General features: G+C 37.8%; 1 protein-coding gene across 3 annotated transcripts in view; it reads left to right on the top strand.

Moving 5' to 3' along the window:
- Window positions 1–288: 288 nt before the first annotated feature.
- The window catches only part of Hdac8 (histone deacetylase 8), a 234164-nt gene continuing 217717 nt past the window's right edge, over window positions 289–16735 (top strand). Inside the window, exons 1-4 of one of the 3 annotated variants that reach the window (XM_046420239.2) lie at window positions 289–733; window positions 1232–1284; window positions 4223–4353; window positions 5334–5475. In XM_046420239.2, coding sequence (XP_046276195.1) covers window positions 509–733; window positions 1232–1284; window positions 4223–4353; window positions 5334–5475 — 551 coding nt within the window. In that variant the 5' untranslated portion in view covers window positions 289–508. The remainder of the gene's footprint in view (window positions 734–1231; window positions 1285–4222; window positions 4354–5333; window positions 5476–16735) is intronic. The other 2 variants (XM_046420240.2, XM_046420238.2) reach the window with 2 other exon arrangements.

Here is a 16735-nt window from a genome sequence, read left to right as displayed (position 1 = left end):
ACCATTTATACCATTAATCCCCCACCCAAAAGCCCATCTTTAGAATAGGTGGTTGATGGTGGGCTCTAGGTGGTCACACTCTATCTATCTTTAGATATATTTAAACAGCTCTATTTTCAGATTGAAACGACTCATAAAGAGTTGAGGCTGCATTTTTTTTTTAAGCGCTAAAACTCAAATACGCGGCTCTTTTAAGGATTAGCCCCAGCTCTTCCGCTGCTCAACCCCCTGAAAACTACACCTCCCAGCATGCTCTGAAACGAGTCTGACCTCATCTCAAATGGTTCCGTAGGGCAACAAGGGTGGTTAGTTTTGACAGTACTTATTTGTGCCATAAAAAAACAATCGATCCTATTTAACAATTATTTGGGCTTTTATATCTACCAAACATCCTTTTTTGAGCTGTGGTCACTAAATGAAGGGCTTCTGGACTGAGAGAGTCTATCTATTCCCTCAATTGGATGGGTAGCAGGGACAGTGTCTCCTGTGATCTCAAGAATAGGAGGGAATGTTGACCAGGGAACACCACTGCGGCCGTTCAGAGGAGCAGGAACCAGAGCCCGGGCTGAGTCCCAAAAAAGCCAGATCCGGACCGTGGCTCCGAAACGGTTGGAAGTGGAAGATGGAGGAGCCAGAGGAGCCGGCAGATGGTGGGCAGTCGCTACCTCCAGTTTACATCTACAGTCCGGAGTATGTCAGCTTGTGTGACTCCCTGGCCAAGGTCCCCAAACGGGTAAGAGAAGTCAGACTGAAAGACCACCGTGGGTTTGGGGAGCAGAGGATAGGGGTCTGGACAAGAGGGCATTAGGAAGCAAAGGATACCGAACTGAGGAATATCTTTATAGAGATTTTGTGTCGGGTACCTAAAGCTATAAAGAGGAAGTGATCCTGTATGGTTTCTAAGAGTGCAGCGTGTCTCTGCGGGGCATCCAACAGACACTGGTGGGGGGTGGGGTGAGGGTGGGGGGAGGGGACTGAGGGGATGGAGTTTGAATTACAATGGGATTCCCTTAAGTCTTGGAAAAGAAGCTGATGGAGAAAAGTGTTCTATCACTTGCATAAGGCCCGACAGCTTCTGTCTTGGCGATTTGATACTTTGTATCTGTATTGTCTAAAGTGTATCGTAACTGTTAAGTAACAGAAAGAAAGAGAGCCAAACAGAAAGAAAGAGAGTTGATGGGATTTCACCGAATTAAATTTTTAAGAGACTGTTTTATGCTGATATTTTTAGGCCAGTATGGTACATTCTCTGATTGAAGCATATGCACTGCATAAGCAAATGAGGTAAGTTGTCCTTCTTGAACATCCTCATCCCTGAAGCTATGTGATCATACCCTTAATGCCCTGCTTCACGATGGAGGTAACTAGGTAGAAAATGGTGCTTTTTAAAAGTTGTGTGTGTGTGTGTGTGTGAGAGAGAGAGAGAGAGAGAGAGAGAGAGAGAGAGAGAGAGAGAGAGAATATGTGTGTGTAATCCCCCTATAACCTTGGAAAAGTTCATGAAGAGTTAAGAAATTTTGAAAAAAATGCTTGGAAGTAGTTAAGACTCATTAGAAATAGGACTTTATTGCTGGGTGTGATAGGTGCTTTGTGGAGTTTGAGATGAGTACATTTGGCTACTAAAACATGTCTAACAGAAAAAGGAACCAACTGGATGTGGCCACACAGGTTTGTAATTCCAATGGCTCAGGATGCTGAAACAGGAGGTTTGCAAGCTGAAGGCCAGCCTGGGCAACTTAAAGAGACTCTGTCTCAAGATTTAAAAGAAAAAAGAGAAGAAAGGATTGAAGATATAATTCAGAGATAGAGTGCCCCTAGGTTCAATCCCTACTACTGAGAGAGGGGGCCAGTGGGAGAGGAGAAAAGATAAAGAAAAATGTGTTCAGCTGGAAGGTATTCTGATTTTGTTTTGTCTTGGTTTTGGTTTTTAGTTTATTTGTTTTGTTTTTCCCTAAGCCAAATCTGAGGATGTGGGTTCAACTTATAACTTTTAGGCATGCCGCTGCCACCATCAAACTTTAATGGATGAACTTGGAGACAAAGTGAACACACAGCCAGAACTGCTGAGACCAGGCCAGACCTCAGAAGAGAGCTAAAAGCTTCTTTGGAAAAAAAAAAAAAAAGCTTGATGCTTATTGCCAGTTCTATATTTGATGTCATTGCAAGTGTAACTATTATGGACTTGCCACATGTAGGATTATTTATGACATTTTATGGCCAAATCGGTATCTATATCCAGTGTGCTGTACTTCATCTATCTCCCAGAAGGTAGTGTGGTAGGATTTTAGTTTTAATCATTTCTCTTTTGAGGGGAAGGGTACTGGAGATTGAACCTAGGGATGCTTTACTACTGAACCACATTTCCAAACCTTTTTAATTTTTTTTTTTTTATTTCAAGATAGGTTTCACTAAGTTGCTTAGGGCCTTGCTAAGTTGCTGAGGCTGGCCTCAAACTTTTGATCCTCTTGCCTCAGCCTCCCAAGTCATTTGAATTACAGATATATACCACCATGCCTGCAAAAAAATAATTTCTTGCATACCTGTTTTGGGAATGTTTTTCAACCATCATTTAGTACATGTTTGGTAAATAGTTATAGCCTTTTCATTAAAATTATTTAACATTTCAAAAATGATTTTATTACAAGCAACATAGCAAAGCAAAGTTATCTAATTTCCTTTTAACTTGTGAGGCTTCCGGTAAGTAGTTTTATACTTTAATATTTAACAAAATAAATTGGAGGGGTACTATAAGAGGGAACTATTACGGATGAAAAACATGGTCAAAGAAATTACAAAATAATTTATTTTAATGGGCAAATTTTTATCTCTGATGGTATAGACATATTTTCTTGAAGAACAAGTAACAACCCTTGGATTTTGGTAATATATTTAATTTTTAAGGCAAGACCATAGGATTTCTCTTGGCCATACGTGATTATACTAGTAGCTTGACTAGTACTAGTCATATGAATTCATGATGAGCTCATGGCCCTGCTCCCATTCAGCAAACATAAAAAGCCATGACTGCTTCTCTCTGATTCAGGTCACTACTCCTTCAACTTGAATGTTCACATGAGTCACCTTGTTAAGATATATCATCTTGTTAAAATACAAATTCTGATTCACTAGGTCTGGGGTGAGACTGAAGTTCTGCATTCCTCATAAGCTCCCAGGGGCTATTGATATTGGTGGTTCACAGAGCACCCTTTTGGTGGGAAGGGCTAGAGAATTTAGCAGCAAGTAGGGTCATGAAGAGGAAATGGGAAATGGACAGCTAGTGATTACAGGTAAATCCCATTGCCAGACTAGCTCCCATTATTCTCCCATTCACTCCTGTTTGTCACTTCCTGCGAGGAGGAGGTTGAGAGGTTTTGCATGAAGCCCAGTTCTAACTATTTTGTCCCTTCCCATATTTTCTCTCAGAAGCAGATATGAGAGACCTAGTATAGAAAAAAATATATATATTTTGAGTTCCCTATTCTTTATCCCATAATATTGATGAGTTATCCAAAAGAACTTTTGCATGTTATTTCATCTCCACATAAATCCTGTAAGGCTCCCTTTTTCAGAAATGAGGCAACTGAGGTGTGGAACAGAAAGTTACCCAAGGATATAGAGCTAGTAAATACAGAGTTAGAACATGAACCCAGTTCTCAGAGTCCAAATTCAAAATGCATGATGATGTAGTTGCATATTAAAATAAATATATAGGGCTGGTGGTATAGCTCAGTGGTAGAGCATGTGGTTAGTATATGCAGGACCATGAGTTCCATACCCAGCACCAAAACCAATATAAATAAATAAATCTCTGACTGAGGGGACTATATAGCCCAATTAGCAACTGATTCAAATGAAAATATCTCTGCCAACTGGTTTGCATGAAAGTTGTAACTCACAGAGTAAAGTTTGATCCCTGATTATTTGCTTAACTTAAATATTTTTTTTATTTAAATAACTTATTTCCTTATTTTTTCCTACATATAAACTCAAGGGGGAAAGATCTGTCCTCTCGCCCCTTATTGATGGAGCCATCACTATAGAGGTGAGGAAGTGAAGACTGTATAGTGCAGTGGAGGAGCAGAATATATTTATTACTTCAGCCCACTGGAAATAGAACCTGGGAGTTGTACTTTTACTCAGACTGCTGGCTCCTGTTTCCAGCTTTTGGCATAACTCTGGGTCTGACTCATTCACCTCTCTTTGTTCTATCTGTTATTATTAGGATAGTGAAACCCAAAGTGGCCTCCATGGAGGAGATGGCTACATTCCACACCGATGCCTATCTGCAGCATCTCCAAAAAGTGAGCCAAGAAGGAGATGAGGATCATCCGGACTCCATAGAATATGGGCTAGGTAAAGTCCCTATCATGCAATGATGGGAGATTTACAGCTTCCATCTGTAGATTGTATTACCTAATTTTTAATTTACTTAATGGTTCTAATACTTTTTAATTAAGAAATAATGTAACTGCCCTTTTTTTCCAATTCTGGGTATTAAACTCAGGGCCTTGAACATGCTAGGCAAGTGATCTGCCACTGAGCTACACACCCAACCCCAGCTGTCTATTTTATTCTTTTGGTTTCGCCCTCATAAAACTCACTAACCATGCAAACCATACAAGTTGAACACAAACCTGTAAGTAATCCCAGTGGCTCAGGAGGCTGAGGCAGGAGGATCACAAGTTGAAAGCCAGCCTCAGCAAAAGCAAGGCGCTAAGCAACTCAGTGAGACCCTGTCTCTAAATAAAATACAAAATAGGACTGGTGATGTTGCTCAGTGGTTACATGCCCCTGAGTTCAATCCTCAGTTACCAAAACAAACAAACTGAATGATGGGTCACTTGGAGGAGAAATCTTTCAGTTGCTGTGGCCCTACTGGCAGCACTCAGATCTTAGTTTGGCTGTATATATACCAATTTAGTTGCCCCATAACCTTATATTTTGAGTACAGACTGAAGTTCTGGTTAAGTTTTCCACTCTAACCCTCATTTTTAAAACTTTAAGCAGTCAATGGAATAATCTAAAGAAAACAGCTTGGGTAAGATACTGAATGCATGAACAAAAGACCTGAGTCCTAGGCCTGATTCTGTGTAAACACTGGCAAAGTATATCATCTCTCAGATCTTGGTTTCACCATCTTTAAGATGAAGATTTATCCTTTCTAGCTCTCACATCTTAAGCTCTTTTCTTCCCAATACTAGAAATGTTGCTATCTGAGTTGGAGCTAGTGTTAGCACAGTAGTTTTTTAGAAGACTCTTGTTATCACACCTCAACCTATTCCCCCTCTTCCTCCAGTTCATCTTTAATTAATTCTTCTGATATTTGCTCTCAGGTTATGACTGTCCAGCCACTGAAGGGATATTTGACTATGCAGCAGCTGTAGGAGGGGCTACAATGACAGCTGCCCAGTGCCTGATTGATGGGATGTGCAAAGTAGCCATTAACTGGTCTGGTGGATGGCATCATGCAAAGAAGTAAGGAAATTACCTTTCTGCTCTCTCACCCTTTCTTTGAGTCAATTTCTCAGTTATGTAAACTCTTCTGATTATCATATTGATGTTTACTGAGAAATGTGTATATCTAGTACTTTACAAGGAACTCTGAACAGATGCAAGTAAAATAGAAGATGACCTAATGTAATGGAAAGTACACTATCAAAAGTCAGGTCACCTGGACCCTACACCTAGTTTTTTCTGCTACTTTGGCTGACTAAGTGGGACAAATTAACCTCTTCTAGGCCTCAGTTTCTTCCTCAATAAAACAGGCAGGGCAAAGGATATAATTGGACAGTCTCTAAATTCCTCTTCAGCTTTCTAGAAATTCCCTGTGTCAACTGTCTTATTCTCTAGAAAAAAATTAACAAAATTAGAATAATCACAGAACACCAGCAATTATGGTACCAGTGGATAATATGTATGAGCTGAAGAGACTTAGCAGGGGAAAATTAATCATGGAGGTCTTGGGAGGGTTGCATTTTAGAACTAATTCTTTATAGGCATGGCAAATAGATTTTTGAATAGGTAAAGAATTGATGAGAACAGATTTAGAACAAAGAGCTGAAGAACTTAGAAGGAGGCTTATGGTTGCCAACTCTAAAGTAAGAGTCAATGTACAGTTAGATGTTTCTCTAAGGAGAAAAGGCTTGTGAAATGACTCTTCTTAGGTGCTCCTTGGGGTTAGAGGAAAAATCTTTTTGGAGTTTTCTGTTAACAATTCAGATAGTGATACTGTGTCTGATGAGAACTGCTGGGCCTTCAGCATTTGGTGTCTTGTTTGCTTTCTCAATAGTACTTAGTACACATTGGGGGAGAAGGACTTTTAAAACTGAATGTATCAATCTGCTGAGTAAAAGGAAGCAGCTGTGGTAGTGACTGCCAATGTGTCATTCACAAATCAATTGTTCATGCAACCAACCATGGCCTTGTTACTCTTAGGTACAATGGAGTCAAAAGCAAATAGCATTTGTTTTTCCAGAAGAAAACATGGCACAATTTTAGCATATACAGGTTAAGATAGTAATATGCTATTATTTTGATCAAATTGACAGATTTCATGACAAAGGAAGACCTTGAAAAAGATCAGTACTAGAATGTACTACTGAGGCAAAAGGGAGGACCCATGCTTAATAATACATTTTACATGGTCTTAAAAAACAAAGAAAAACAGCCTCCAATTTGTTAGCTTTAGTTTTATTTTTTTCAAGTTCAAAATAAAGATGATGATCCCTAGGAGAAAAAAAAAATGACTCTCTTCTCCTTCATGTTGCACAGTGAAAGGAGATACCCAAGTTTCTCTGAATTAAGGACTTTAATGTCCTCTTGGGCTTAGTGAATGGGGAATAAGAGTGGTGTGGTATCATAGAAAACACACGCACCTCAAAGTCAGATCTAGTTTCTCATATATTTAAATACATGACAGAAGGCCTGCTAGGACCTGGGTCAGTGTGCAGCGGAGTCTCAGACACCTGCCACTTCTTACTACTGTTTTGCTGCCAAACGACACACACTATCTTGAGCCACTCATGTCTGTCTGAGCTGTGTGCACGTTTGAGCATACCCACATATCATTATCTTAACTGTTTCAGGCATCTTCTGACCGGTCCTTTCAGCTGATCCTGCCTGGAAACATGCCTGCAATGAATGTAAATTACTGAGTTTCTAGGGATTGCCTCAGTTCAGGTCTGAATTCCAGGGTGTTCTTGACACCTCTAGAACATCTCTGAAGATGGACTACAGGCCAACAAGCTTACATTTAACCAGCACTTCCCTATTATAATCACAATATTTGTTTAAACCTCTTCGTCCTCAAATATAGGTACAAATTCGTATATGCCATTTATTCATTGAATAAGCATTGATTAAAATCTTACTATATTTTAAGCATATGTTTATCATTGCTAATAAGCAAATATGTAGAAACTGAAGCAACGTATATTTTTCCCCTACCAAGTTTGAAAAAAACTTTGTAACAAATATATCCAGGTGCTAGTAGGATTATAAGGAAAGTGGCCCAACCCTTTGGGAAACTTTGGAAGTGTTAAGTTTAGAAAAAAATGTTTTTAACTGTTGACCTAGTAACAAGATTCTTGGCAATATGTTCTAAGAAAATCAACAATCCTGCCCTCAAGAAATTCATATCTTAGGGATAAGACAGCAAATGATTTCATTTGAAAATTAAATAAGTGATTTTCAAAGAAAATTCTGTAAAAGGAAAGTAATAAAGAATGAATGCTAGTAGATATTAAACATACACAACTAGAATAACGAAAACACTGATACCACTAATATTAGATTAGACAGGTAATATGTAAGAGTTTATTATAAAAGATGAATTGCAAGTGAATGAGAATAGAAATGATTGTTCATAAATAATATTGTGACAGCTTGAAGAATTTATACCCTCATCCCCATAATAAGCTAACATAAGTGGCAGTTGGATTGAAGAGTTAAATATAAAAAAGCTGATTATAAAAACTGAAATGAATGAATATTTATCAAGCTTCTAACAGGGACTCATTTTCTAAGCTTAGGAAGTAATGGAGAATATTCTCAAAGGAAAAGATCCAAGCTGACTGTATAAAATTTTAAAACCAGTATTACTTTTTAAAGTTTTTGAACCATTTTAAAAATAAAATCTAAACAGACTGAAAAAGCCTCTGTGACATAAATATGACAAAGCATGGGGTTTATATTATCTATGGCCTTCAACACAGTATAATGTATAAGAAAAAATATGAACAAAAAATATGTATAGATAATTTACAGAAAAGTTTAAGTACAACTGGAAAACATGGGAAAATATTCATCACTACTAATTAAAGAAATGCAAATTAGAACAACTAGTTAAGCCTCTTTTTTAGTCTGAATTTAACAGAAATGAAAAAGATGGTACTCAGTCTACTGGTCAATTATGGTTTGATCAACTTCTTAAGAAAGCATTTTGGCAGCCAACATGTATTAATGTCCTTTGATCTAGTAATCCTACTTCTGGGAATATTCCTAAAGATAATAATTCAAAATATGGAAAAATATTTTCATATAGGATAACCTAAAAAATTTTAAATTGAAATAACATTGAGGCTGTGGTTATAGCTCAGTGATAGAGTGCTTGCATAGCATATGTGAGGAACTGGGTTCAAGTCTCAGCACCCCATATAAATGAATAAAATAAAGGTCCATCAACAACTAAAATATTTTTTTAAAAAATGAAATAACATTAATGTTTAGCAATAAGCAAATGGTGAATCTAATCCATGGAATATTGTGCTATCATTTTTGTTTTGTTTTTATGTGCATGTGTATTTGGGTACTGGGAATTGAACCTAAGGCCCCATGTATGCTAAGTACACACTACCACTGAGGTACACCCCCAACCCTGTACTATTACTTTTAATGATTATTAAGATTATAAGGTATTTCAGAGAAATATTTGATGTGTGTTAATAAAAAACTAGGTCTTAAAATTGTATGTACATTGAAATTATCACTTTGTAAAACACACACGTAAGAGAAAAAAGCACTGGGAATGATGATGATAATCTTATGATGGCAAGATTTTTCATGATTTAAAAATTTTTTTTCTCTATTTTCAAAATTTATGCAATGATATTTTATTACTTTTACAGCTAAAAATTTTAGCAAAATAAAGAGGCAAAAATAGTTATAGCAAATACAACAAAAGGTTTAAAAATCTTTTCTAATTAGTTTAGCATGAATATTTAGATTAAATGATCAAAAGACATGGACAATTCACAGAAGCTGAGACAAATAATGGATAGGAAAAATATTTTGCATTATGAATGCTTTGAGAAATTAAAACAATATTCTTTTCTACCAAATTTGAGATGACTCTTGGCAATCTAGTCTAAGATAAACCAATCCAAAATATGGTAAATGTGTACCTGAAGATGGTACTGTCTCTCTTACTTATAATAGCCAATAAAAGGGTGATGGAAGGGAGATAAACATTCAACAATAGTGGAAAGGTTAGATAATATGCTGTAACATAGTCACTCAATGGGATATTTTATAGCCATTAAAATAATGGTTAGGGTAACTACTACATAAGTAGAAAAAATGCCCATCTTATAATGTTGCTTTTGGTTTTAAAGGGCAAGTGGCTATATCATACATTCACTCAGACTCTAGTAAAAATATAGCCATATGAAAAATTTTAGAAGGAAATACAACAAAAGAATAACAGTGGCTTTGTGAAGATGGGGATAATGGAGATTATAAAATATGAAATATGTTTTGTATATGTACACATATACCCTGTATTTTTCCATTTCCTATATTTTCTCCAATGTGATTATATTACTTTTATGAATAAAACTTTTATGATACAAACTCTTATGTCAATACAGGAAACAGTGACAACACAATGTTGTGAGCATATACTAGCATTCACGTACATGGTAGTGTGTATAAAAGAAGGAGTAAGCCTTTGTTTTCCTATTGGTGGGGATGGAGAAATCTAAGCAAAGGAAATGATGGCATCATCACAGCAAGAGTAAAGGATATTTGGAGAACCTCAAGTAGTGAAATGTGGCCAGAATGTGAGGGCAAATAAAATAAGACCAGATTACAAAGGTTTTGTAAGCCAATACTAAAGATTTGGACATTTTTTTAGGGATTGGTGGGGATTCACTATCTTTAGGAAGGGATTCAATGTGCTAATTACATTAGAGGGAAGTGAGAATCCCGCTATATGTCAGATGCTAAGGAAACAAAGAGGTGTATATAAGGTTATTATTTGAGGGCAGCTGGTACCAGATGTCACCTGTTGAATCCATTTAAAAATTGGACCAGCATTTTAAAGTAAATAGTAAAAGTGGCAGGGTTTGTTTGGGATGCTAGCTTGAATAACTAAAAACTATAAACTATGTTCTTTAATCTCATTTCATAAAATTGAGTACTATGTACAACTATGTGCTAATCATTACAACAGACAAAGAGTGTATCAAAGATTGACATTTTTTGTTTGGGGCCCAATATTTCAAACAAAATTACATGATACTTCAAGATGGTATGTTTTATTTCCTGAGAAACTTTTTTTTTCCTTTGCAAAAGCCCTCTGATAGAAGGGATTCTGGTTATTATTTTCTTCCTGAAAAACTTTTGCAGCTTGATCATTAAGAGGTTTGATTTTGCCAAAACATTCAAGGATTTCATCAGTTTTCCTGAGGGCTTCTCCTAAATCAACTTGGTATTCAAATCATTGTCTTTTTTAAAAAAATTATTACCCATATTTATTTTTCTCCTCTTTAATTGTGAACTTGTCTAAAAGGTCCTTGTTGTGAGTTTTGTGTGCTGGCTTCATGATATCCTGCATCATTTTATAAGATTTACAGTTTCACTTTGTGATGAATTTACATTGACTTGCTAGCTAATATATCTGACAACCCACATAAGATAAAGTGAACAGATGGATGGGCTAGGTGCTAGGGTTTAAAGGAGTGGGTTGTTTGAGCTGAGACTGATATAAGTAGTCAATTCATTGGCAAATATTTTCATGTTAGAAGAGCTTTTGTATCTGTAGGGAACCTTAAAAACTTGGTACTGCTAGGATAAAGAATAAATGCTCAGTAATAAGAACTCCCTGTATCAGCAAAGGTCTAGTGCAGTGTTTTTCATACCAAGGGCTGTGGCTCATTAATGGTGCATTATATCAGCTTATGGTGCTACAATCATCATTTTTTTGATGTGAACATGGGTTGCATGAACTTTCAGGATGGAGTGGTGTGTATTTGTGTGTATGAGCCTGGTAGAGTGCAATGACTATAAATTTTGAAGACCCAGATGTTAATCCAGTCTACCACTTAATTAGTTATATGTGTAGCAAAGGATTGTTTCAAGAAGAGCATATGCAGAAGCACAGATTTATGAAGATGGGGGGAGGGGCGGTGCTTCCAAGTCTGCCATTAAAGCTAGAATCACAGAAGCTGGGGTTGTGGCTCAGTGGTAGAGCTCTCGCCTAGTATGTGTAAGGCCCTGGGTTCAATCCTCAGCATCACATAAACATAAATAAAATAAAGTTATTGTGTCTAACTATAATAATAATAATAATAATAATAGCTGGAATCACAGGCTTGTGTAGGCAAGTGGCCAGAGGTATGGTTGAAGTAGAATGAAGGGTTCTTTTATACCAAGCTAAATAGCTCAGACTTGATCATTTAGATCAGTAGTTGTTAACCTTTTTGGTCATGGACCCCTTAAAATAGCTGATAAAACCAGTTTATAGCTTTTCTAGTAAATGTACAAATTTTTTCTTTATAATTTCAAAAAGTCTAAAGATTTCCCAAAGCCTATGCATGGGTCCCAGGTTAAGAACCTTATCTTTAGGCAATAAGGAGTCACTGAAGGAATTTTTAGCTGGGAGGAAGTAATACTGTCAGATTTGCATTTCAGAAGCATAACTCTAACAATAGTCATCTAATAAATCAGGAAGAGAGATTATTGATAGAGAAATCTGTTAGGACCTTGCTGTGATAATCTATCCAATATCAGATGGAAGCAGTAGTGATGAGCACAGAAGAGGGAAAAGTTCAGAAGTCTGTTAGTAGATAGAACAGGTAGGAATGGTGACTAATTAGACACACGTGATAAGGTAGAAGTTCCTAGACCTAATGTGCAGATGGCTGAGTCAATCATGTTACCATTAACCAAGAAGATGGGGGTAAGGATTGATGTGCTTATGTAACATTGCATTGAAGGTGTCTATTAGAGTGCTGATAATAGGTTTCATCCCAGGGCGTCTCCACCTTAAATATGCATGTGAAATTTCTGGAGATCTTGTTAAAAATGCAGATTCAGAAGATATGAGGTGGAACCTGGGAGTCTGCATTTATAATAAGTTCCCAGGTGATATTATCCATTGCCAACCTGTAGACTATACTTGGAACAACAAGAGGCTGGGGCTCAGGAGAATCTTCACTGAAAACACAGGATTGGGAGTTAATAACACTATAGGTGGTAATTAAGGAAATAGACCAAATCACCTTAAAAAGCTGTATAGAATAATAAGGGAAACAAAAAAAATAGTGAGCCTTGTGGAATGCCAGTGTTTAATGGACAGGTATGTAGCTTAGTGTAGAGCTTATACTTAGCATGTGTGAGGATCTGTGTTCCAACCCCAGCAACACACAAACAAATTTATAAAGGTAGGTAGTAAAAGAAAAGGCTACAAAGAATCTTGAGAAGGATGATCAGAGAGATTAGGAAGAGAATCCACAAAGATTTTTTATCACAGAAACAGAGGGTGAATCTCAAGAAAACATATTTGAATGAGTGACACTGTACAGCATTTAATCTCAACAGGGGAGATGTTGCCTCCAAAGGGAGCAAAAACTGATTGTTGAGGGTGAAACAACTTTGATGTTACAGTGGTTTATGGGCCTCCAAAGGACCACAGTACATAAACAGATATACATAATATCTGTGATATCAAAATTTCTTGATGGGGGATTTAGTTAGGAAAAGCTGTCTTAAAAAAACTCCTTGGGATTGGGTGCAGTGGTGTGCACCTTTAATCCTAGTAACTGGGGAGACTGAGGCAGAAAGATCACAAATCTAAGGCCAGCCTGGGCAACATAGAAATGCCCTGAACAACTTAGTGAGAACTTGTATCAAAAACAAACAAACAAAAACAAAAAAGATGTGGTGGCATATACCCAGTGGCTCCAGAGGCTGAGGCAGGAGAATTGCATGTTCAAAGCCAGCCTCAGCAACCTTGTAAAGCTCTGAGCAACTTAGCAAGAGAGACCCTGTCTCAAAATTTTATAATATATATATATATATATATATATATATATATATATATATATATATATGGAGAGAGAGAGAGAGAGAGAGAGAGAGAGAGAGAGAGAGAGAGAGCCGCGCTGGGTATGTGTCTCAGTGGTTAAGCACCTCTGGGTTTAATCCCTGATACCATAAATAAATAAATAAAGGGCTGGGGTTATAAATATACAGGATAAATGTTCATAAATGTTCAACCAGTTTTTAGAAAAAAAATATTTGTTTTACTGTAATAGCCCATTAATAAAGGCTTCTCTAAATAGAAAAAAAAGGTGAAATGGGGGTATGCCAAGGAGATAAGAAGGTAGGGGAATATTTCAGAAGGCCACAATAGCATTTATAAAAGCAGGGCAATGGAAATTTTTAAAAATAGTAAGTAAGAAAAAGCATTGTAAAATAAAAAGTGGAGCAATGAAATATAGCTTGGTGGATTTAGGGAACTACCTGTAACTCCATATTGCTGGAAGAGTAAGGAAGGTGTCAAGTGGATAATGATATAAAATGAGGTAAAAACATCAGAAATGGATCATGAAGAGCTTCATATATATCAGAACCACCCAATTGAAAAATGTAGGTTTTCAGGTCTCTCTCAGAGGTCTTGACTTGCTAGGTTTGATATGATGCATAGGACTCTGCACTTTCTAACTCTAGGGGTGACTCTCACACTTTGAGAAAACCTACTGTTGGAAATGGGGAGCCACTGAAAAATGTAAAACTAAATTAGAAGGTAACATGGTTAGATTTGTGTTGTATGACGACAACTTTGACCAGAGTTATAGAGCATGGATTGAAGGAGGCAGAGGTAAAGAGACCAATTCAGGAAACAGCAATCCCATTGAAAAGGAATGAAGACCTGAACTGAGGTAGAGCAAAGAGACTGAGGAATAGAGAAAGATAAAGGCTGGCATGGGGAAGCTTTTAAAAATCGAATATTAGCCGGGCATGGTGGCACATGCTTAAAATCCCGGTGGCTTGAGAGGCTGAGGCAGGAGGATCTCGAGTTCAAAGCCAGCCTCAGCAACTTAGTGAGGCCCTAAGCAACTCAGCAAGACCCTGTCTCTAAATAAAATATAAAAAGGGCTGGGGACGTGGCTCGGTGGTTAAGTGCTCCTGGGTTCAATCTCCAGTGCCCCTCCCCCAAAGAATCAAGTATTAATGATTGAGTGGATATGAGAGGAGATGACTGTTGAAGAAGATGATTCAGGTTTCAAGCTTGTTTGATTGAAGTCCCAAACAAGATAGGATATTATTAATAACAATAACTAACACATTGAGCTACATGCTAGTCACTACCTTACATGCATTTTCTCATGTCTCCTTACAACAATATTAGGAAACAGGTACTTTTCTGTAAGTACAAAGAAGTTAAATGACTTATTTGAGTTTAGTAAGTGGCCAAGTTGAACATCAAACCAAGACAGTCTGATTCTTCAAACTGGATACTTAACTATTACATTATACTACCTCAATAAACAGGAAAAAGGTGGTGTGCAGCAAAGGTAATACCCAAGGAAATTGCACATCTAGATTTGAAGATGGGAGTAGAAGGTTAAACTGGAGAAAGAGATGTGTTGCCAGTATATCAAATAGTTGTGCACACCATGGAAATAGTAAGTTACTTAGGGAAAAAATAAAGACTGAGGAGAAAAAGAAAGTAGAGCCTAGAATCCCAAGAAGCCCCAATTTGTAATGGGAAAGTGAAAGAAGAGGTTCCAGTCAGATCAGCTAAAAAGCAAAGCAAAGAGGGGTAACCAGATGATCAAAACAGGAAATGGTCATGGAATCGCAAGGGCGCAAAAAAATTTAAAAAAAGAAAAGAGCTCTCAGCAATGGCATGCCCTGTAAAGGGGCCAATCTAGGTAGGTTCTAAAATGTCCTTTTTGGCAATCAAGGTGTTCATGAATGACCTTGATCAGGAACTTATTGGAGAATAATGAGAGTTCACCCCCCAAATATTGAGGGGTGAGTTTGAGTAAGAAAGAAATAAAAAGGAGAGTAGCCAAGGGAAAGTAAAAGTTGAGGGATAGCTTGTTGGTTTGTTTTATTTTAAAATATTAAGAACATTTACAGGCAGAAAGGAAAATACCAAAAATATGAGAAGAATAAGCAATGGAGCTAAGTCTCAGAGCAGGCAAGAGAGAACAGGGTGAGCGGCTGTCAGAGAAAAACCACCTCCTGTGAAACCAGAGTGAAAGAAATCAGGGAAGGGTGTGACAGGAGTGTGGGGGTGCCTGCTAGCAAAGTAGTGAAATGACTGGCTGATGGCCTCTGTTTCTCTGTAAAATAACTCTTGCCTTCTCATGTCACTTGTTCACAAACCTCTTTGAATTCTTGGATCTTGCCTTCTGTAGTGAGTTTCTTAGAAATTCATCTTGTCCCATCCAGATTCCCTTAAAAGAACTCACCTTATCCATGTAAACATGTGCCAGGAGATTATTAAAACCCAGCACAGGACAGTGACTCCCAACCTTCAGAATTTGTCTAGATGACATCTTGTTTGTTCACATTGAGGGACTATTCATCATCCTTCTACCAGCCACTTCTGGTGTCCCTTACCCTTTTTAGTTCAGCATCTCAACTCCCAGTATATCCCTGTATCTCCTTCTGACAATACAGGTAAGACCTATATTTCTAACTCAGCTACATCCTTCTTCCTCCCAGTTCTTGTCCCAAGACATTGCAGCCTTTTATCTGGCAGCACGGGATCTTTGCCAGCTAGGCTCCCCTTCCTGTATCTCTGCTGGAAAAGGAAGACAATGTAGTCCTGGAATGTGGTTGGTTTCTGGGATGTCCACTTGGGGGCAGTGAATGATAGAGTCATAAAGCTCTATACTGTGTCTTGGCAAGCTCTACAAGAATGTAGAATGAGACCTCCAGCTCTTATTACTATCCACTTGGCAGTTAAGACCAAAGCTACTGGATCTGTAGTCCTAACAGCTTCACCACCTTATGCATCAGATGGAATGTGAATGGAAGTGAATTGTACTAGAGTTCCGATTCCTCAAAGAACTCTATGCACAGTATAACTCAAGTGACCTCTTCCTGTACCCCTTCCACCCCAGTTTCAGCCTTTTCAGATAGATACTTGCATGGAAAGGAGGCCTGGATTCCAAGTCAGCTGCATTACCTCACCAACAAGGATGATCCTGCCTTCATCCAGGGAGAGCATGTCCCTGTTGCTTGCTACTTATATGCATTCCATGCTGGCACTTGCAGAACAGGAACATCACTACATGGAATCAACAGGCCATTAGCAAAGTAGCCCAGATCATTCTGTTAATTCATCTACAACCCATAAGGCACAGAGCCTCTCCATCAAAAAATTGTTCGGCTGGCCACCAGAATAGGAATCCCCTAAGACATACTTTGTCCCTGTGGTACCCCACCCCCATTCTCTAAGGGATGAGATGTGTTCCTGTTGTTCTTATTGAACTGG

Source organism: Marmota monax, unplaced genomic scaffold (genome assembly GCF_021218885.2).
Source record: "Marmota monax isolate L192 unplaced genomic scaffold, Marmota_monax_Labrador192_F-V1.1 WCK01_AAM20220418_F8-fsc00364, whole genome shotgun sequence".
Classification (NCBI taxonomy): Eukaryota; Metazoa; Chordata; class Mammalia; order Rodentia; family Sciuridae; genus Marmota; species Marmota monax.
Note: the sequence above shows the minus strand (reverse complement) of the source record. Positions and strands in the feature narration are given on the sequence as shown.